Source organism: Talpa europaea (assembly GCF_964194135.1).
Source record: "Talpa europaea genome assembly, chromosome: 4".
In the NCBI taxonomy this organism is placed as follows: Eukaryota; Metazoa; Chordata; class Mammalia; order Eulipotyphla; family Talpidae; genus Talpa; species Talpa europaea.
The window spans coordinates 101072694-101096505 of NC_140070.1; the positions used below are offsets into that span (position 1 = coordinate 101072694).

Consider the following 23812-nt stretch of genomic DNA (forward strand, 5'->3'; position numbering starts at 1 on the left):
TGAGGAAATCAACATATATGTAGGCAAAAGCACTGTAGAAACTATTTGGGGAGAACAAAGGATACAGAAGTCACATCATTTTAGAGCAAAGCATGTGAGCCAGGGACATGGTATCTGAGGAGGAGCAAGACAATTATCCCCTTTTAAGGAAACTTTGGTATAGTGAGAGAGACTAACCCAGAGACAACTGTAATCCAAGAAAGTCAGTATACTCAGGGGGTCAAAGGAAATACCAATGGGGGCACAAAGAATTCAGGAAAAACAGGTGACATTTAAGCTGGTCTGAAAAGATGATTAGACAACCCCCAGCTAGGGGAGGACATTCCAGGAAGGGAGAACAGAATATGAAGTGACATCCAGAAGTAAAACAAAAATACATCACATGTTCTGGTAACAGGGAACAGCTGTTGTAGGTGAGTCAAAGGGAACAGCAGGGCATGAGGCAGGAGAGGAAGCTGGGGCCAAATTATGAAGTCTCTAACTAGAGAGTGACTCTCCAAGTGTGGTGATGAGTACAGCTGGTTGGTGAACTATCACTGTTCAATGACAAGGAGAGAAAAATTTAGAGTATTTAGACACTTTATGGTAATTTTACAGAAACTTAGGGCCTTTGAATTTCATCAAAACCTGTACAGCTGTGAGCTGGAAAAAAAAAAAAAGCTCATTCTTCATCGTGTAGTCTGAGAAACATTGGGCTTCAGAGTGATGCTTTCCTAATACAGAATTTAAAATAGAAGAGGTGTGATTTTCGGCTGTGGACACATACTGCCAACATGACTTTAGGAATACACTGCTGGTTGCCAAGTCTATAGCTGTTTCCCCAGTCTATAGCTGTTTCCCCTTTCACCTTCATTTTTGGAACTCTGATTTTACTTGGGCAACATAATAAGGAAGGTGAACTTCTCCTTCAGATGCCAGGGACTAAAACATTCCCCTTGATGGCAGCTGGTTTATGGACATGTGACCGATGAGATATAAAAAGTAGGGGGTAAAGGAAGGGCTTCTGGGAAAAAGGAAGTACAACTTATCAAACTGACAAAGATTGAAAAAGTTAACCTTGCTAAAAGCTTATACAAATTGGCACTCTTTCTAAGTCAGGCAGTACTCATACAAAGCCTTGAAAAAAGGCGTTCCCTGTGGCTCACCCTTAGCTAAGTGATAGTGAAGGATGCTTGTAAAGACTTCCCTATGGAAACATGGTGTAAGGCCAGGGAATGGCCACTGAGTAGGTTTTCTGATCCAGCAGACCGGATAAAGGAGGAGTCACAGTCCTCAGTGGCTTTTGCAGGTCTTTTATTGGTGTTCACCAGGCATATGGCAGGCAGGGGTGCTGGGGGGCCGGGAGGCTGGCAGTCCTCCCAGCCCCCAGCAAATCCGCACTCTCTCTGGGCTCTCTGGCGTTCTCTGCTTCTGCTTCTTTGCTTCTCTTCGGCTTCTTTCTCAGCTTCTGCTGCTGCTGCTGGCATCCCCGTGACACCGCCCTTAAAAGCACAGTCTTAGCCCACGTGAATCCCATCTACCTATGCCCACACCCTACTCCAGGTGCCCGCCATCAGGCATGCATTCAGGACCTCAAGGATCCATCATCTATCCTGATGGCGGGAGGGCAGAAAAGCCTGACATTTTTCCTTACCCTACACATGGGTTGCAGTGACATTGAGGTAGTCAGAAAAGTATGTATATATGAGAAAGATATATGACAAAGTCAACAAAAAGTGGTCCTATTATAGACTGCTGGGTATTAAGTGATTTCTTTCTCATGTTACCATCAAATCAAAACACAAAATATAAAAAAATAATAGTAATTTCGGTATCTGGTATGTTAGTTCAAGACAGACACCCTCCCACCACAAAGACTGAGACCCAATTCCTATAATGCTGAACACATATAATTACTTTAATGAAATGACTATGACACTAATTTATTTAACCATTGTACAACAGGGAATTGGTTAAATTATGGTAAGCCATAGAATGAGTTTATACATAGCTAATAGAAATCACATTATAGAACTATACTCCTGGACAGTAAAATATTATAAAGGGGGAAAGGCAATCAATTTTGTGATCTCATTAAAAATATGTAACAGGGGGCCTTCCCGGTGGCACAGCGGTTGAGCGCTGGGTTGCGAAGCTGCCCGCGGCCTCTGGGCGCCTGTTCCATCCCCAGCTGCTTCCCGGCCACCAGAGGAGGGTCCCACATGGCACGCAGACCTCTCCTGCCGCCCGCTGCTCCCCTCAGCAGTGTACTTCGGTACTGCTCTGGCTCTGGTGAATTCTCTCACCCTCCCGTGCTTCTGACTGTACCCAGTGCATGTATAAACAAAAACAAACAAACAAACAAGGAAATAAATAAAACATGCCTCTATTAAAAAATATATATATATGTAACAGGGGGCTTCCCTGGTGGCGCAAGGGGTTAAGCCACAACCTATGAAGCCATCTGCAGCCACTGCAGCACAAGTTCAATCCCAGGCCAGGGAGCTACCCACATGGCACAGCAGACCTCTCCTGACTCACCTGCTGCTCCCCTCAGCAGTGTAGCTCAGTAGATCTGTCTGTTCTGCTCCCCACTCTGTCTCTAGTGAATTCTCTCATGCCCCACACCTCCACCTTGTACCCCAGCTCTTGTACATATAAATCTTTAAAAAAAAGTTAACAGAAAAATGTTTTCATTTTTTGTTTTAAAAAATATATAGATGCCTAAGAAAAAGTTGGAACAGCATACAACAACAAATGGATCATAAAACAATATATTTTTATTTTCTTTTGTAGTCCCGGGATATTTTCAAGCAAAATTTGGGTAACTACCACAGATCTGTTCTGGGTGGGAAGCTGGTTCATATCTGAAGATTCCATTCTTCATTTAGAAGAATGTTCTGAAAAGCCTGAAGTCCTTTAAAATTAAAGTAGCATTTTCAAAGAAAAATACGAATCTAGTACCAAAGAATTAAGAGAATGTTAACAATGTTAAGTGCTAGCACCTGTGGCCAGTGCTTTATGTACATCATTTTAATTAGTATTCAGTGGTCTTGTTAGATAATCCTATTTTCCTTGATTCTTTTGTTCTTTCATGAGAAAAAAAAAACCAGGCCCAAAGAGGCGGTGAATTTCTTGGTGACATAGCCAGCTGTTGAACCTAAGAGTGTTATATTTCAAAACCATGGTTCTAATAAATTATCGAGAAAGGAACCCTAAGGAATTATTTAATTCAGCTTCTTCACTTTATAAAAGAGTCAATTTTCCCATCACACAAGATACTACATATATCTTACATTCCTCAGCCTTTTTGTTGTTGAGATTGAAACTTAGTATACTTAGTCAGAATACAGTTAATTAGCCCAGAAAGAGTTAATAGGACCACAGGGTTGCTATAGTAAGTGAACCACACATTCTGGTATCACTCTGTTAAACTATTTCATTAATTTACTTGTACTTATTCAGTCTATGGCAGAGCCAGATTCTAATAAGAGATAATTATCTGGGCTTAAGCAATAAACTTGATTCTAGTCAATTCTAAAATGAAACTAGCTAGCCACTGATTAATCATGCCAAACACCTTTGAGGCTATAAAGTGATCTAAAATCTAAACAAACTACTTCCCCAAAAGTCAGAACTAATAAAAACAACTGTATTGATTTAAAATACAGATACAGAAGGCTTGCCCAGTTCTTGCCTCTAAGGAAGTTAAAAATAAAAAAAAATCTTGAATGAAACGACCTGGCTACTGTACTCATTCTGAATTGGTAAAGGGTTATTTTCTTACTTCTAAGCTCCTAATGGTGGAGATTCATTGGATGAGACCATTATCTGCTTTTTCCTTACAAGAGATATTCAGAGTCCCCGGAATGACACAAGAATATAAGAAACTTACATGTTGTAAGATTTGTTTACACTATACCCTTTAAGAAAAACAAGCAAACAACTAAAGACAAACACACATGCAGAGATTTTTGACCAGGGATTTTTTTTTTAATAAATTATAAATACTTCTTTCATTTGTCAAAGTTCATCAAAGAACTCCCAAAATCATTGAATCTTCTTCATTCTTCAGGAATGAGCAGACCACCTACAGAAAGAGATTTCAGCAAGTCAGATTTCAAACATTATGCCAGACCTATAAAATTAGGAAATATTAACATCACTGGAAATGAATGCCTCCACTAGTGCTATTTACTAATTGCCACAATTACCCTAAACCAGTCATGAAACATTCTTAAATTCTAGTTTTGCCTAACTAAAAAATCACTAAAATTGTTCAATCTGTACTCTTTAATCTTTAGAGGTGTGTTGAAGTAAAAACTTTATGTAATCTATATATTTTCTCAAAAATAACTTTCCCAAAAAAGGCATTTTAATTTTATAGCTAATCAAGAGAATTTTGCTAATCACTCCTGGCTGATCCAAGCATGTTTGGCAAAAACCCATGAAGCTGAAGGCAGAAGGTCAGCTCTGTACAAAAAGCACTTCCTGTGGAAAGCTACTCACTTAATCCCAAGGACGAATTAAGGGCAACAATCAAAAAAGAAAGTGTACTAGAGGACAGGGCTGCTGTTGTAGTCAGTGAGTACCAGCCTGCTCTCCAGACAGCTCTCACCCACACCCACCCCAGAAGCAATCCCGGAAGTCAGAAAACATGCTGTAATTAAAAGATAACTTCAGTAATAATTTGGGCTAGCCATCTCTTAAATCTAAAGCAAGTGCTTCTCTCAAGCAGCTATTCCTGAATTTAGAGGAAGATAAGTCTCCTCAAACAACACAATAATTTAAACTCTCCCTATTCCAAAAGGCTCAAACACAGATTGGGCAGGAATGATAACCCAACATTAAGCCAGTCCACATTTCAGGACATAGTAGAGTCCAAAGTATTATCTCCTTTGCTACAGACTATGTATGAAGAGGGGCTGGTTACCTGCTGAAAGTCTCTGGGTGCACACACATTGGTTTTATCTCTGAGAAGAGACCTTCTCTTTCTCAGGTTGGCATTTTCTAAGGTCTTAAATAATAAGTATCTATTAAGTGAACAAATGTCTGAATAGCAGAAATGTCCCCTTTTTGGATATTCTTGGCGTTACATTGTATACAATTTCGTTTTCTGTGTGCATGTGAAATCAGCATATTTTAAGCATATTTTAGTCAACTATTAAGTTCAGTTAAACTTAATAAAAGAAAATCGCCACTGCTCAGTACTAGAACTTCAACTGCATTCAATGATATTAGGGCCCAAACTGGGACTCTAGTGATTCCTAAAGGCAGAAAGATACTGGTTGTCATTTTCTTCTTGCATTAATAAGCAGGTTCTAGGTTGCTTCAGTTTCGTTTCTTTTTTTTTTTTTTTTTAAGGTCGCTTCAGTTTCTCTTTCAGTAAAATAAACTGTCACAGAAGAAAGTGTCTAGAAACAATGCCAGCACATCTATTTTTTCTTGGGAGTAGTTTTTGCTACTATGTAAATTTTCTGACAGTTTATGTTTAGCATTAAACTTACTACTTCAGTCTAAACCAGTGGTTCTTAAAGAGGAGTACACTTGAACATTATCTAGACATTTCTTGAGTCGCCATGTGCACATCAGGGCCTAGGTTTGTGAGTTTTGGAAAATACTGTTTGGGTGATTTAAAATCTGAATATAGCCTACTTTTATATGAAGTCCCAACCCACTGAATTAAAGGTATACTTCAGATCTAGCTTATTTAATGAGAATGAAATCTACAAAGGTTTTTGAATCAAGAAACTTTCATGTTCATTACTGGAAAGATCAAAGTTTGCAAAATATTTTTCCTCTGAAGTTATTCAGAACAATGCAGTCTACTTAGTTAAGTTTACCTTGTAACAGTATAGGCAGTTGTGTTGGATTTTACCTACAGCCAGTGACCTGGTTACTAAGTTATACACACCTATGCATTTCAGCAATAGGCTTCCTAATTGGCATTCATGAAAATGTTTTAGGATTGACAACCAAGAATAAAGGCAATCCTAAAAATGAGTATGTTGGCAGTAAAATCTCATTACGTGCAAGGAGTGAAGCATAAAGTGCCAGTGATTTGGAGAATATAAAAGACCTAGACTCTAGTTTTAATTCCAGCCCCTGTCAACGCTTAACTTGGGCAAGTCTTTTGCCCAAGTCCTCACTGTTCTCCATGTCCCCATGGTAGCTGGGGACCTACAAGGACCCAGATACCTATTCCTCTTCCAAAGTATTATCACACCAAAAATGAAAACATGACATTTTGAATTTTTAGAATTGTACTACATGGATTCAGATTGTTCTTCTTGTAACCCGGATTCAAAAATCCATAATCTGCCATATATTCAACTCTTGCTTCATTCAATTAATGTTTGCTATCCACAACTCCCCCAGGTATTGTGTTCTGGTTTCTATTTTAGTTTACAAAGTATATTTATACATGTATCATTAAATGTTCACAACTCTATTAAGTAGTCACTTTACAGATAAGAAAACTAAGGTTCAGAAAGTTAAGGACTTGCCCAAGACAACATAATCAGTTAAATATCAGCTCTACTAAGTCCAAAAGCTCTTGTACTTTCTTATATGTGCAAATAAAGTACCTAGGAATCAGTTTCACTGTCCCATGATATTTTCTGGTGCTTGTGAACACAGGGTACTTGTAACAATTGTACCACTTCTGCCGTCTCCAAAGAGTCTAAGAGGAATTTTGATGATCCTAAAATTACATTCTTTTACAAGGCAGGTTCAGTCCTAGCCAACAGCTTATTCAACTGATTAGGAAGAGAGTTAGATTATGAATAATGAAACCATGTACAAATGTTGAGATTCTGTATCTTTAAAATCAATCAATAGGTATACTTTTTAAGAACACACTCCCCTCCCCAAAAACAATTCACCCCTGGGTTTCTTTAAATGCTATCTATTCTAAAAGTCATTTAAGTATATCATGTATACAGACTAGCTAGACCATATCATATAGAGAACCACAAAATATATTATGGTTCTCTTTTTAGAAATGAAAAAAGTAAAACTTAGAGGGTTAATGTCTCAATAAGTGTATCCACAGTGAAAAATAAGCTAAACCAGGTATCAAAAGAACCAAAGATTAAGGTTCAGGATTTTCAGCCTAGTCTGTTTGCCACTTACACAGCAATGCTTCTAAACAGCTTTGGACTGATTCCTTATCCCTCCTTTTTTTCATACCTCAGTGAGGAAGACTGGCCACATGTGAAATTCCAAAAAGGCAGGAAAGAGGTGAAAAGGGAAGGAAGTCAGGCTTTCTAATACTATCATACTAATATGTAGCTTTGGCATTATTTCTCAGCTACTGAGTTAACAGTGGCAATGTACTGTAGACATTAGGCAGGGTGGGGAGTGAGCAGGAGCATCAGCAGAGGGAGTTTGCCTGGATAGAGGCAGTTCTGATCCTATTAATCCTCCTTGGGGGGTCATTTCAAACCTGTCCGTCTGAGTTTCATCATGTAATTAGCACTCTTCTATAGACTGAGTACCTACTGCACCAGGCACTGTTAAAGGTCCTGGGAAAATGGAAGTGAAACAGAAAATTCCTCTCTCAGAGCTTACATTCTAGTTGGAATAAAGCAACACAGATGATAAACACATAATATGCAGGTGATGGTATTCCGTAGGCACTAGCCACATGTGGCTATTGAAATTAAAGAATAATTAAACAATCCATTCCTCAGTTTCAGTAGACAAATTTCAAGTCCTCAGCAGCTACAGATAGCTAATGGCAACCATACAGTAGAGTGCAGGTCCAGAAATATTTTCATACCTATCACAGAAAGTTCTCTTGAATATTGCTGGGACAGGCAGCAAGAGATGCTGTTTATAGAGTGTTGAGGCAAAGCCTCTCTACTAAGGAGATATTCTGAATACAGACCTCAATGAGTGAGTAAGTATGGTTGCTTAATGAATTAACACTTTCCAAGCAAAGAAAATCAATTATTTCTGGTATGTTGTAAACACATTACTCAGGGACCCTTTCATCATTAAAATTTGGATTCAAGGTTCTTAAAAAAAAATTGGTCCAAGATTTTTGCTTTCTTAGAATATTGCACGGTCCAAAATAAACAGCAACAATTTCATTTTTGTTTTGCAGAGAGTATTACTTCTGTGTGCCGTCTACACCAATATAAATGAACTTATTAAAGGCCAATATTAGAAATAAGGAGAGAACATTTTCCTTTTAGTTCCTTTAAAAGTCAGAAAATTGAGTATTTTAAACTCCCTACAGCTATGTTTCCTTCAGACTCTGACATAACTCTAAAGGTTTTTGTCTTCCTTGAAAGCCTGAATTCTCTTTCCCAAATCCACTGAATGCCTCTCAATTTATTAGCATCATTTACTTCCTACATTAGACATGGAAAAATTATTTTTAGTAATACTTAAGCATATTAGATTAACCAGGTGAACTACCCTACAAAATGAATGTTGTCAATGACCATTAAAGCAATACATGATTCTGAAACAATAAACCAATATATTATTACCTTTCCCAATCAGAAAGTAACATGCTCACCATCTCATATCTTAAATCCCAGGGCTCTCATACACTCCTTGTGGGCCTCAATTAGGTGTCCACAGTGTTCTTCTCCTTTCTCGATGATGCTACAAAAATAAATGAACTTATTATCTAACAAGAAGCATGGTTAAGAGTGACGGGAGTGAGGTAGAACATGAGCCTGGTGGAACGTAGCTGGAGTTAAAAAAAAATGCTATTACACCAAATGGCTGTTTGTTTTTCTGTTTGTTTGTTTTTGACTCGTAATATTTCTAAGCCCCTAAAGATGTTACAAAGATAACTACTTTTTTGTTAGGGGGGACGGGAAGGGGGAAAACTGATTCATTATTTCATTATGCATATCAAATACTGCCTCTAGTTCATATGTAAGGAATAATATCACTCTATAATGAAATAAACTGACTGAATAAAATATTCATGCTCAATGGAAGAGAAAAGGTTTAATTTTCTGCCTGCTATCACATAGGAATTACATTCTTGATTCTTGATTTATCTACATGTACATTCAAATAAATCTACTTGAATCATAAGACATCCAATAACATAAACAGCAAAAAAGATCTGGCGGCCAGGAGAAACCTGGTCAGTCCCCCTCATGGTCAAAGAACTTATTATTTGCAAAATTCACAGAGACAAGCTTTATTTCTAGGGCCTGCAAAAGTAACTTCATCAAAGAATCAAGTTAAACCAAATTCAATTACAAGAAAAAAACTGATTCCTGACTAGAGATAATTGGGGAGAAGATATGTTGGTAGCTAGTGCAACAGAAATTTAAAGATAGGTAGGTTCTTCTTCCGTTTGAATCCTCCACATCCTTCAATAGCTCAAGGGCAGTCTGCCTATGAGTGACTTCCTGGGATAGTTTTTTATGAAAATAACTAGCATTCCCTGGCCTGTACTGAATGCTGTAAATACCGTGCTAGGCCCTTGATGTGGTTTAAATCATTAAACCTCTGCAATAATCCTGGAGGCAAATACTTTTATTAGGCACATTGGAGTTATATGAGGCAGATGTTAAGGAATTTGCTCAAGATCACAAAGTCTTGGTTAGACTCAAACCTTGACTCTGGATCATGATACATCACACTATCAGAAAGTTCAATAAGCACTTACTGTTACTATGGAAGCAATTTCGTTAAAGAAGGTAGCCTTTCAATTCTCCCTTCATAATGTTGAGAGATTTGCAAAATACTAAATATTATTAAAAAGCAGTGAACTCCTACACTCTAATGTATTATCCCTAATATGCCACTTAGGATTTCTTTACTTTTTATGTAAGGAGGAAAAGGAGCTGGTGGGAAGTGTACATTTACACCTGAAAATTCCTTTTACCAAGACTGTTCCACAACAGAATGCATATAAATTCCTCCTTTTGCGGAGTGATGGTAATCTACACGTACCATTATTCTAAGTACTGTGAACTACACTGTAGTAGACTGGCTGATTTTTAAGTCACCTATCTAAAAAGAACGGGAACTCTTCAGCACTGCCAGGACTGCACCCTATGTTCCAGTACCTTCATATATTGAGAAGAAACAACAGAAAATGTTTATTTTTGGGTCTCGCCAACATTTTAAACTTCCTTTGGCTATGATTCTGATTCTAAAGATTTCTTGCCTTCCTTGAAAGTCTAAATAGTCCCCCAAATCCACTGAATTCCCCTCGACTTATAAGAATCATTTACTCTCTACATTTGGAATTTAAAAGGCTTTTTCAGTGATACCAAAGCATGTCCATCAGGTGCACTACCTTACAGACTGACTGAATGGTTGCTCATGATCGCTACATCTGCAAAACATCACAGCCCTTACCACGTGGCATAACAAACATTGGTGTGTCGCCATTAGCGTCAAGTTCTCTTAAGCAATGTAGCACCCTTATGCAGTTCTACGTCTTATGACCCTACACAGTGCTTGACACGTAATACAGGCTCAAAAAACCTTCAGTAGGGGCACGTGGGTGAAGCAAGTCTGAGTCAATGTGACCCTTCCACCGTTTTCCCAGGAAGAGCTGTCAACAGCCGACCGCCCAGCCTGCGGGGCCCTATAACTCTCGAGCGCGCCGCACAGCAAAGTGGGGAGCTACGACCAGCCCAAGGGGGGGACACAAGCTGCGGAAGGCGGAGCGGGGGCCCGCCGGCCGCCCCTTCCCGGCAGCGCACTGACCACGCATCGCGCGCCTTCTTGGTCTCCGGGCAGGCGCAGCAGGGCTTCAACGGCTTCTTCTCCTGCGACTCAGACGGGGCAGGGCTTGCAGCCGCCAGACCCGGCATGTTTGGCGCCGAAATCAGCGACTTGCTCAGACACCCTAAACTGTGCCAGCGGCGATTCGCTTGCAGTCACTTCCGCAGTCGCTTTGAAAAAGGACAGGAAGTCCCGCCTTCCTCAGACCAGTGCTGGGGGGGGACAACGCGGGGGAGGAAGAGGAAGTATTTTTTTTTTAAGGCGCGTGCGCAGAAGAGGCTCCAGCATAGCGGGAATGCCAGGGCCCCTTTTCAGCGCAGGCGCAGAGGCGGTGGAGGGGCTCCAGGAGTCTGTAAGGCAACGTGGGAAGGGCTAGAAAGATGAGAGCTGAAAGGCAGTTCCAAGATCCCCCAACCCCATTACTCCCCACGGATGTAGAAAATGCATGAAGGTGAAATGACTTGTCCAAGCTAAAGAAAAACCACTAGTGAAAGCCAGTTTCCTTCAGCAACAAGCCAGTTCCCCTTATTTCACACTGCGGTATTATCAGCCTCGTTCCTGTCTCCCAAGGCGCTTCGCTGACCTAGTTAAAAATGAGTTGAAAAAACAATTTAACAAACTAGTCCACACGTGTTAATCACCCATGCCACTCCTATTCCCCATACAGTTTTTTTTTGTTGTTGTTTTGTTTTAATTCTCATAGCTGCCTAGGAAGTAGTTTTTGTTTTTTTTTTTAAATTTAAGATATACTTATTTATGCATACAAGAGCTGGGGTACAGGCCAGACATGGGGGGGTAGTGGTGAGAGGATTCACCAGAGACAGAGTGGGGCACAAAACAGGCAGACTGAAGTACACTGCAGAGGGGAGGAGCGGGCGAGACAGGGGAGGTCTGCTGCACCATTGTGTGTTTCTCTTTGGCCGGCCTGGGATCGAACTCGTGCTGTAGAGGATGCGGATTGCTTCATAGTGCCGTGCTTAACCCCTTGCGCCACCAGGGAGGCCCCCCCATATAGTTTAAATCCTTAGGTAATTGGCATTTTTTTAGCCTCCTTACGAAAGATTTGATTTCAGCAGGAATTAAATCGAAAAAAATTTCCCCATTGAGATTTGAGTTAGGTAGGTAAGAACTGGTGCCTACATTGTCTGCAGTACAGTGACTATAATATCGCGATTTTTTTTTTTCCCACAGAAATGTTGGAGAAAGGGAATCTTCTTTATCCTGATCCCTGGTTATTACTGCGGGTAAGGACTGGCTTTACTCACAGGTAGCAAATTTTGCATGGCTTTTTCACAGACTTCAGGTCGGCTTTGCTCTCTTGGCGGCTCAAGGAGGTCATTTCCAGAACATTTTACAGTGTGTTCCCAGAGTGTAGACTGCTCTTGCCTGTGCCCACTCTGGAAGGCAATTAGGCAGTATCTAGTTAATTACTGTGACTCAGCAATTTTGTTCCTGGATCTATATTCCAAAGAAGTTCCTAGCAAGTCCATTAGGGAACATGTATGGAGATAACTGTCACAGCATTTCTATGTGGCAGACAACTGGAGGCAATCTGGGCATGCATTACTGGGGAGATGGAAAGGGAAATAGGGAACACTGATCACAAACTATAAGAAATTGCATCATATACACAAGTAATGTTGGAGATGGTGACACCAGAGGGTCTTGGTGTCTTGTGGAAAAAGAATTTTAGAAAGTACCAAGTACTGGAGTAAAGCTCGCCAAAGTTTGTTTATTTAGAAGGTAACTGTAAGATAAAGTACTCTGCATAAGGCAGCAGGTGGTCACTGAAAAACTGGAGAACTGCCCAGAGGGTGTAAAGCAGGAGAGTTTTTGTGATCTTTCTTTTTCTTCTAGGGAGGGGTCCCTTTTAATTATGTATGCATGCCTTTGCTGCCTTGCTTGGTCCTGATTCCAGGCTAATTGTAACTGGGGGTAACTGCCACATCAGAGGTCAGAGGTGAAGGAACAAAGACTAATGTCAAAATGGTGAGATGCAATTAAAAAGAAGGTTGTGAAAAGGGTAACTAACCCAGCCAATAATTGCTGTTTAGCTATGGATTGGAGCTGTTAGATAGAATAAATTTGGACTCTTACCAAGCTGCCTGGTCCCAGATCTTATCCAGTCCTTAAGACTAGGCTGCAGCAGCCCTACCTACAATATGGAATGCAGAAATGCAGCTGTGTCTGGGAGTGTGTGAGAGCCCTTTTCTACCCCTAACCATAACAAGGATAAATTTTTAAAATAGTATAGGTAGTGGGAAAAGGATGAGAATAAATACATAGTCAAATATGTGCATATATAAATTTAAAGAAGAATGCAAAATAAAAAATACACATAAGAATACATGCATGAATACCTGTGTTGTATTTGAGTCTATTTCTGATACTTTGTCTCTTCATACTGCTTTTAACTTGCCTTTTAGTATACCTTCTAAATTTGTTTGTATGCCAAATATGTCAGACTGAAGTTTGTGTCCCTAGATCATATACTGAAGTTCACAGAATTCAAATTCCATTTAAGATAAAATAAAATTTCTAAAAAAATGGAAACATAAGAAACATACTTTAACATAATAAAAGCCTATAGGTAAACCCCCCCCAAAAAAAAGAATACATGTATGAAAAAAAGATTTGCTTTATAATAGAATAATTGCCTGTGAAGGGAGGCAAGTGGGGGTAGAGAATGGGAATAAATATTATTTAAAAAGTAAACTTGTTGGGATCAAAGATAATGTGTCATCTTCAGAGGAGCTTAACTAAATCAATGATCCTCACCTGGAAAACAAGGAATGCCGTGTCAGTTGCATGCCACCAAAGAGTTTGGAAACCATTACTTCATGGGGTGGAACTGGAATTTAATATTGTAATGTCTTCTTTCACTGCAGTTTTAGGTAGTGTGGAACAAAGTAAGCTTTATTCTAAGGGCTTAAGTCATTTCCTTAACTTTGAAGTAAAAATAATCATTTTTTATAAAGAGATATTGTTCTGTGACACGACCATGCTTATTATGGTCCCTCAGTGGCCAGTATATAGTGGACACAGTGTAAATGCTTTTTACTCAGAGAAATTATTGCCATAGAGCTTTATTTTGCCTTGTTGCTTTACAGAATCTAGAAGTATTCCCTCCTCCACCCCAAAGGAAGAGTTCGCTTAAGCAAAGGACAACAACAGAAAAGCAGAAAATGTTTGAACTAATTTTCCCACCATAACTCTTATATTGCCACTGATAATTCTTAATAGAGAAGCCAAATTTTTAAAAAATATGCTCGCTGAGAACGTATAAGCAGTTGAAATAACAACAAAATATTTAGCTACCGTATCTTCCTTATACAAGTGAAACTGTTGAGCTTGTGAGCCCACATTTAATCTCATTGCAGTTGAACATATCTAAATTTATAGTTGATTACACTGAGGTTCAGAGATGGACTTGATGTGTTCAGCATCATATAACTTTGGAAGTAATGATAGTGTGCAGAAGTTGGAAGTAGTGTTAGTGTGCAGAAGGAGGGGCACCCCAAGACCTTCCTCCTTGAGCACTGTGACTGTTGAAAAGCAGAGCAAAAAAATACTCCTTTCCAAAGTGAAATATTTATATACCTTGCAAATTCTCTTGTTTCAGAATGGTATAGCTAGCCCCAACACGTGGATTACTTTTTCTCCTGCCTTTTGATTTATGAATAAGCAAACTTTAAGGTCAACTATTTGTTTTTACATTAACATAATTTTTAGTTTTCTTACCCAGCCTAAATGCCTTTAGACTTGTGCGATGCCCTGTCAGTATTAAAGGAAAAGTTGGAATGTAAAACATGAGATTTAGGCTTTCCATTCTATTCCAAGGAACAATCTCAAGCCTACTTTTCCCATGAAAAACATGAAAATTCCAGAGAGCTGTAATTAGGGATTAAACTAAGAGTAGGAGCATGTGGAGACTAAATAATAAAATAGTGCATTGAGTCATCTGCTTTATAGAGGGAATTCTAAAGTTAGTTTGATTAATAGTTTTTGGTATTAAGTTTTAGCTTCCCATTCTGACTTTAACCAGCAATATTTTACTATTTTATGCCATGGGTTCTTTGTTATTCCAACCAATAAAATGTATAGTTAGCTATAATTGTTACATTGGTAGGCAGCAAGACTTGAAATGGTGATTGTAATGGGCTTTTTTCATAATACAGTTAACATGTTAATGTATGGTTCTGAATGGTGATGCTGACTATCAGTGGCATCAAGTAGTTATTCTATGGACACCATAGCAGCCTTGATAAAGTAACAAGTAACAACTAAGGAAATAATTTCTAAACTCCTTCCATGATAAAGGTGATTTTGGTTATTGTTTATGTCTAACTAATCCCAGGTATGTAGACTGGGTAAGGTCTGTAGACCAGGTAAGGATGGGTAGCTGGGGTTGGTAGCGAAGGAGTGACACCATATGCTGAGAGAGAAGAATTACAAGGCTTAAATTTTCATTTGCTTAGTTAATAGGTTCAGAGGTAATTTTGTATAGTATTTGCATTTCTGCCTCTGCTAAAAATAAACAATTCTAATTTCCATAGGTAAATATGTGCTGTATTTCATTTTCTATACCTTTCAAGAACTCTGAGGGATCTGAAATTTTACTCTCTGGCTCGGTTCCATGAATACTGGTAGAAGCTAGCAAACTATTGGGTCAGAGATGAAGGATAATTTATTATTTACAGCCTTTCCTCTTTTACAGGCAGAACACGAGACCCAAGGGGAATTGTCTTCCCACATGGCAAAGCATAACTGATCAAAACCAATATCAAAAGTTTCTATTAAACTAAAAGACCCAGAAACCTAATTTCATAAAGGTTGTATATTAGTTATTTCTTGCTGTAACAATATTATCACAAACCTAGTGGAATTACATATTTATTATATCCGTTTCTATAGTCAGGAATTGGCATGGTACCATGACTCCTCTGAAAAGGGTCTCACAAGACTGTGGTCAAGATTTTGGTTGCGATTGTGGTTTCATCTGAGCTTCTATTAGGGAAGGATATATTTCCAGTCTCTTAAGTTGGCAAAATTCAGTTTCTTGCAGTTGCAGAGCTGAGATATTTGGTTTCTTGTTTGTTCTGGGTTGGAGGCCACCCTCAGCTCTGAGAGGCCACCTGCAGTTCCTGCCACATGGGGATCCTCAACATGGCCACTTGCTTCCTCCCATGATGTTTGACATACAGTATTGGTTAGTGACTTCAAATGTATTTGTAGAGGGGGCAGGCAGTTGGCCACTTCAAATAATTTATCTAATAGAGCAAAAGTCATTCTGAGGAGGGGAGATTTTAGCGGAGAACTCAAAAAGGAGCCAACAGTGAGGCGATGGGGAGTGGGGTGAGAAACATGTCGGGAAGAAGGAACAGAAAGTGGGGTATGTAGCTATAACCACAGACTGAAAAAAAAATACCATGTAGCACTGTATTTCATTTGTTTCTGTTTTCTCCAGCATCAGTGGGCTGTACAAATTATCTCAGAATTTCTACACCTATTACATAATAAATGATTCATTTGTTTAATAAATGGCTGGATTTATTAATTTAGGAATCATTTTCTTAAGTTTTCTTGTACCAGATACCTCAGATACAAAATGACCATGTGAAGGCCTGTCCCTTTAAGAACTCACTTTTGTAAGCAGAGGTGCAATCACTGACACAGATGGTCAATGCTATTGATGCTACTATATAGCATTGGAAGAAAGAACAAAATTGTACTCTATTTGGGATATTTTGGGAAACTACATAAAGGTGGAAAATTTAGCCTTTAAGTCTTGAAGGATAACTAGATTAGTTGGGGTTATAAATGGAAAAGCAATTTAGGCAAAGCAATTGACTTGGAGATAAGAAAGTATATGGCTGGTTTGCAAAAACCCCAAGAAATTCAAGGAGTAAAGAAAATAAAATCAGGAGTATATATGGAAAGAGACATAAGAGGTCAAAGGCTTATCCAGGAAGTGGAGTACATCATACAGACAAGCCAGTTCTCAGCTGTGCCACTAAACTGATGTGATAGTTTGAGCATCATAAAGAAAAATAATCATAATGGATTAATATCAGATGTTTAAAAATACATGCATTCAGTGTGATACTAAACACCACAAACTTATAGGTTACCACTGAAAGTTGCTAGAGCAACAACTAATTTCTCTGAAATTTGATAATTGAAAGTGAAAGAATCCTGCATTTATCCAATCTTTCTTCTATAATCTCTGTAAAAGAATCCCCACATAGGTCCTCCCTGGTGGCACAAGGGATTAAGTCTCAGCACTATGAAGCTATCAGCAGCCACTAAAGCACTAGTTCAATAACCCCCCCCCCACCCCACAAGGGAGCTAACCCACATGGCCAGGCAGACCTCTCCTGTCTAGCCCACTGCCTCCCTCAGCAGTGTATTTCTGTCAATCTGCTTGTTCTGCTCCACACTCTGTCTCTGGTGAATCCTCTCACCCCCTGCACCTTTGGCCTACACCCCAGCTCTTATATGCATAAATAAATCTTTTAAAAAAAATCCCTACGTAATAGAGAATATAGAAAGTATTAAAAATTCACTGTTCTAAGATAAGACTAAGATATACCAAAATGGAATGAGAACCTTTTTCCTATCTTTTGATTGCACCAAATCAGCTATTAAGTGACATCTTGGATTTAACCAGGAAAAACTAAATATGTATTATTAGATGAAATGAGGAAATTATTTCGTTACATTTGATAATGATTATGTTTTAAAAATCCGTTTCAGGGCCTCCCCGGTGGCGCAGCGGTTGAGCGCTGGGTTGTGAAGCTGCCCACAGCCTCTGCAGCGCCAGTTCGATCCCCGGCTGCTCCCCGGCCACCAGAGGAGGGTCCCGCATGGCGCGCAGACCTCTCCTGCCACCTGCTGCTCCCCTCAGCAGTGTACCTCGGTCCTTCTGCCTGCTCTGCTCCTGCTCTGGCTCTGGTGAATTCTCTCACCCTCCCGTGCTTCTGACTGTACCCAGTGCTTGTATAAATCAATCAATCAATCTTGTATAAATAAATAAATCTTTAAAAAAAAATCCGTTTCACTAGAGATGTAGGTTAATTTACGGTAAAACAATATTCTGGGATGTGTTTTAAAATATTCAAAAAAGGGTGCCTAAACTACATCACCTTCAATAGATTTAATGCCCAGGGCTCGGTGGATCAAGAGCTACTGATCACCCTGACCACCCTAATGCTGATGCCAGCATGGCTAGCATCACATAGCTCACACTGTGCCAAGGCACCACGTTCATGAGCTTGTATTCCTCAGCATGCAGAACAAGCCCTGCGGGTAAAGGCTATCTGAACTGAAAACCCCAACTATTCTAGAATGTTCTGAGATTGCCTAGGGACTTCTGAGTCTGTGGCGTCTTCTGTAATCCCTACTGAATTGGAGCAGCAGGCTTCCCCCAGTGTTGACCCTGAGTGAGGAGCAGGAGCTCGAGGCACCGTCTCTGCAGTGGAGTGCGCGGTGAGGGTGTCGCCACCCCTCTCCTCACGCCCTGCTACTTCCTCTCCTCACGCACGCCTTGCCTTTCTTTGCCTTTCCTTTCACTTCTTTCTACTCCTCCTCCCTTTCCGCTCCCTGCTTGCTCCTCACGCCCCTCCCTCTGCTCTTCCCCTTCAAGGCAACCTGGGCCGCGCCTCAGCCCACCCCTTCCTTAGGCTCACCCCGCCACTTCCCACTCAGCCCCGCCCCTTCCGCCTATAGCCCCGCCCCGAAGTCCCGCCCCTAGCGTTCGTTACCATAGCTACAGTGCACAGCGCTGCTTGGCCGGTGCAGTTGTTTCTCTACTAGCCTAAGGGAGAAGAGCCGACACCATGGAGCAAGTAGTGACCGTCGAGACCCAGGACCTGCCACAGTGGCCTCAAGCTCCGAGCGCGGAGAGGCCGGCCCCCTCGGGCAACGTGTCTTCCAGTCGACCTTATGATTTTCTGTACGGTAAGGGAGACCCCAGAGTTCCCTCACAAGTTGTCCACCCCTGGACCAGGTGACTTTGGAGAGTGTGGACCTCGCCAGGGGCGTGGTGAACAAAAGAAAGGCCTCAGGATCTACCCCTTGCTCGCGGTTGCCCTTTGTTGGGGCAGGTGAAGGGTGGGTGGCAGCGCGCCATCCAGGTGGTAGGGCACTGGTGGTAGGGCTCTGGTAGCGCTCCTCTGAAGCCTCAGGTGAGCCCTGTGTCTCTGAGAGCCACCTGCGCTGGGCCACCTTACTCTTCGCCACTCTTTTATCCTGATTATTTTCACAGCCCTAGAGATCTTCCTGAAATCTACTTCAGGCCTTTTGGTGTCCAGGAAAGTATGCAAAGATGCAGACTTGGGAGATTCACTCAACATTCCCACGTTCAAACTGTATAAAATGCCCAGCCAGGATGACCTTCCTGCCCCCATTCTCTGAGCAAGTCCAAATTTGGCATCCAAGGTAAAGAAGTGCCATTTTATCCCATCTTTTGTTTTAGTTTATTTTTTATTTTAACTTATATCCATCAAAACATGGCATAAAAACTAGGTCCAATGGGTCCTTCAGTGACAGTAAAGCCCAGTTTATTTTAAAACTTTGTCCATTTATGTTCTATCTTTTCTTGTTCTATACATTTTTCTAGCCTTCTCAGCACCTAGTCCAGTATTGGTACAGATGCTAGTGCTTCATTAGTACTTATTGAACTTAATTATAATCAATTAAACATACTTTTTTTTTTTCAATTTTGCCCTCAGTCATCCTAGGCTCTTCACTTGAACCTTGCATTCCTTTCAACCACATCATGTCTCCTCTGGAATGCTTTCTTCTCCTTTGGGTGGAAATCTATAGGTTACCCATCTACTGGTATAGGGCCTATATATTCATTGCTTACCTATTGTGGATAGTGGTTTTCTAAAGTCACTTTTGGTTTTATCTTATAAAATAAATCTAGTAAACTCCTATAATCATATCACTATGTTTCAAAGGTAATTTGGGAATGGTGATAAATATCTTCAGTAAAGACAGGCAAAGAATTTATTAAACTGGATGATTTTTTAAAATTTATTTTTATATTCCCCATACAATTGCAACCCAGATTTTGACCCCAATCCCTCCTTCCCCCCCAAAGAGTGTCTCTTGTTCATAGTTGTTTGTTGATTTTGATTTTTTTCTTTCTTATAGTTATTCTTTTTCCTGGTCCATATTTAGGTTTTCTAGATTCCTGTTATGAGTGACACCATCCGGTATTTTTCTTTTTCTTTCTGGCTTATTTCGCTGAGCATGATCCCTTCCAGCTCCATCCATGTTGCTGCAAATTGCATGTGTTTATCTTTTTTGTTTTTTTTTAAAATTTATTTATTTATTTATACAAGCACTGGGTACAGTCAGAAGTGCGGGAGGGTGAGAGAATTCACCAGAGCCAGAGTGGGGAGCAGAGCAGGCAGAAGGACCGAAGTACACTGCTGAGGGGAGCAGTGGGCGGCAGGAGAGGTCTGCGCACCATATGGGACCCTCCTCTGGTGGCCGGGGAGCAGCCAGGGATTGAACCGGTGCTGCAGAGGCTGCAGGCAGCTTTGCAACCCAGCGCTCAACCGCTGCGCCACCGGGGAGGCCCTGTTTATCTTTTTTGAATGCTGAGTAATAGACCATGGTGTATATGGACCACATCTTCTTGATCCAGTCATCTATTTTTGGGCATTTGGGTTGTTTCCAAAGCTTAGCTGTTGTAAACAGTGCTGCTATAAACATAGGGGTGCAGGTGCTCTTTGGAATTGATGTTTCTGTGTCGTTTGGGTAAATACCTAGGAGTGGAATTGCTGGATCATATGGAAGCTCTATCTTTAGTAGGTTGAGGAATCTCCACACAGCTCTCCATAGTGGTTGGACCAGTTTGCACTCCCACCAACAGTGCAGAAGAGTTCCTTTCTCTCCACATCCTCGCCAACATTTGTTGTTGCTAGTTTTTTTAATATGTGCCATTCTCACTGGTGTGAGATGGTATCTCATTGTAGTTTTGATTTGCATTTCCCTGATTGCAAGTGACACTGAACATTTTTTCAGATGCCTGGTGGCCATTTGTATTTCCTCTTCAGAGAAGTTTCTTTTTAGCTCTTCTGCCCATTTTATGACTGGATTATTTTCTTTGTTTTTGTTGAGTCTCATCAGCTCTTTGCAGATTTTGGTGATCAGTCCTTTATCATTAGTGTTGTGTGCAAAAATGTTCTCCCAGTCGGTGGGGTTTCTCTTTGTTTTTGTTATTGTCTCTTTTGCTGTGCAGAAGCTCTTTAATTTGATGTAGTCCCAGCTGTTTATCTTTGCCTTCACTATCACTGCTTTGGGTGATGTGTCTGTAAAGATGTCTTTGAGGTGCATGTCATGTAGTGTTTTGCCTATATTTCCTTCTATGTATTTTATTGTTTCAGGTCTTATGTCTAGTTCTTTTTTTTTTTTTTTTTAAAGATTTATTTATTTATTTATTTATTTATTTATTTATTTATTTATTTATTTATTTATTTATTTATACAAGCACTGGGTACAGTCAGAAGCACGGGAGGGTGAGAGAATTCACCAGAGCCAGAGCGGGGAGCAGAGCAGGCAGAAGGACGGAAGTACTCTGCTGAGGGGTGCAGCGGGCGGCAGGAGAGGTCTGTGCGCCATGCGGGACCCTCCTCCAGTGGCCGGGGAGCAGCCAGGTATCCAACAGGCGCTGCAGAGGCTGCGGGCAGCTTCACAACCCAGCGCTCAACCGCGGTGCCACTGGCGAGGCTCTTTTGTCTAGTTCTTTAATCCATTTTGAGTTGGTTTTTGTGCATGGTGTGAGGTAGTAGTCAAGCTTCATTCTTTTGCATGTAGCGACCCAATTTTCCCAGCACCATTTATTGAACAAACTTTCTTTGCTCCAGTGCATAGTCTTTGCTCCTTTGTCAAATATTAGTTGACCATAGATCTGTGGGTTTATTTCTGGGTTTTCTATTCGGTTCCATTGGTCCATGTGTCTGTTCTGGTTCCAATATCATGCAGTTTTGATTATTATAGCTTTGTAGTACAGTTTGAAATCTGGGAGAGTGATGCTTCCATTCCCTTCATTATTTTTTCAGGAGGGTTTTGGCTATTTGGGGGTTTTGGTGGCTCCATATGAATTTCATCAATATTTTTTCTAATTCTTTGAAGAATGACATTGAAATTTTTATTGGAATAGCATTGAATCTGTAAATTGCTTTTGGTAGGATGGCCATTTTGATAATGTTAATTCTTTTAATCCATGAGCAAGGGATGTCTTTCCATTTCTTTGTGTCTACTTCTATTTCTTTTAATAGTGTTTTACAGTTTCTTTGTATAGGTCCTTTACTTCTTTTGTTAGGTTTATTCCCAAGTATTTGATTTTTTTTGTTTCAATAATAAAAGGAATGGTTTTCTTGATTTCTTCTTCTTCAGATTTATTGTTTGTGTATAGGAAGGCTACTGATTTTTGTTCATTGATTTTGTATCCTGCCACTTTACTAAACTGATTGATTAGTTTAATTAGTTTTTCTGTGGAGTTTTGGGGTTCTCTATGTATATTATCATATCATCCGTAAATAGTGATAGTTTGACTTCTTCCTTGCCTATTTGGATTCCTTGTATGTCTCTCTTGTCTTATTGCTCTGGCTAGGACTTAAACTGGATGATTTTTTTATGACTGAAAGTATCTCTCTCTCTCTCTCTTTTTTTTTTTTTTTACAGAGGGATTACTAATGTCCCTTGCAAGAAACAAAAATCCACTTAGGTCAAATGAAAGTTTGGATTGTTCAAGTAAAACAGTCTGTTTCACAGTTATTCATGAATAGGACGCATAATACAACTAGGACAGACTAAAACCAGATCAGGGAAGATCAGAGCTAAGTTGCCTCCTGCTGGCACATATTAAAAAGACCTTCAACAGCAAGTATTGGAAAGGATATGTTGAAAAGGAACCTTACTATACTGTTGATGGGGGTGTAAACCAGTTCAACCATTATGGAAAGCAATCTGGATTTAGCTTTAAAAAAAAAAAATGGAAATACCATATGACGTAGCAATTCCACTCCTGGGCATCTATCCAAAGAATATGAAACCATCAACATAAAACTCCATATCTTCCACAATGTTTATAGCAGCATTAGCTAGGTTATGGAAGCAGCCTAAATGCCCATTGATGGATGATTGGATTAAGAAGATGTGGTATATCCACATCATGGACTATTATATAACTATAAGAAAGGACGAAATGCAGACATTTTCAACAAAATGGAGAGAGTTTGAGAGAAATATGTGTAGCAAAGTAAGTCAGAATGATAAAAACAAATACCAGACATCTATATAGCTAATAATTCAATAATTTAAAACACTGTCAAAAAACCAGTGAACATCAGTAAACATGCTGAGGCTCTGAAGTTAAGAGGGAGGAGGAGGAAAGGGTATAAGAGGATAAAAGATGGGCCTCCCCTGGTGGCGCAGCGGTTGAGTGCGGGGCTGCGAAGCTGCCCACAGCCTCTGTAGCGCCAGTTCAATCCTCATTCACCGGGCGAGGGTCCCACATGACACGACAGACCTCTCCTGCTGTGCCTGCTACTCCCCTCAGCAGTGTATTTCGTCATTCTGCCTGTTCTGTTCCCCGCTCTGGCTCTGGTGAGTTCTCTCACCTGCCTGCGCTTCTGACTGTACCCAGTGCTTGTATAAATAAATAAATAAATATTAAAAAAAAAAAAACAAAGAGGATATAGTGGTGGAATAGTGGTGCAGAAAAAAATTCTTAACCCTCGATTATATGAACTATCTCAAAGTTGCAGTGCGTACAGCTGAAGAGTTAAATTTTAGAATCAGAAAGCCAAGGTTTAATTCCCACCTCTATCACTGACTAGTTTAAGTCATCTGCACACTTTACCAAATTCTTTGAAACTTGACTCTTCTCATCTGAAAAACAGACCAAGTGTGGAATTGTTGCACAGAATAAGTGAATTAGTACAGAGAAAAGTTTGAGACCTGGTTGTTTATTTAATGTTACCAATTATTTTTATATTTAAGGTCATGTATAAAAAAAAGAGATAAAAGAGATCAAGTATGTACCTGAAGGTTGCTTGTGAATTTAATGTCAAATTGGATGATTTTTAAGGGATGGTAT

At 40.1% G+C, this 23812-nt stretch overlaps 2 protein-coding genes across 2 annotated transcripts in view; one reads left to right on the top strand and one right to left on the bottom strand.

Annotated features, from left to right (window-relative positions):
- Positions 1–8513: 8513 nt before the first annotated feature.
- COX17 (cytochrome c oxidase copper chaperone COX17) lies at positions 8514–10784 on the bottom strand (the record flags this gene model as incomplete). Its single annotated transcript, XM_084231419.1, has 2 exons — positions 8514–8598; positions 10678–10784. 2 exons carry the CDS (start codon positions 10782–10784, stop codon positions 8514–8516), a joined length of 192 nt encoding a protein of 63 aa, XP_084087545.1.
- Positions 10785–18639: 7855 nt separating this feature from the next.
- The window catches only part of CFAP91 (cilia and flagella associated protein 91), a gene marked incomplete at both ends in the record, with an annotated part of 34464 nt that continues 29291 nt past the window's right edge, over positions 18640–23812 (top strand). The window contains one exon of the mRNA XM_084232672.1: positions 18640–18654. Coding sequence (XP_084088798.1) covers positions 18640–18654 — 15 coding nt within the window. The remainder of the gene's footprint in view (positions 18655–23812) is intronic.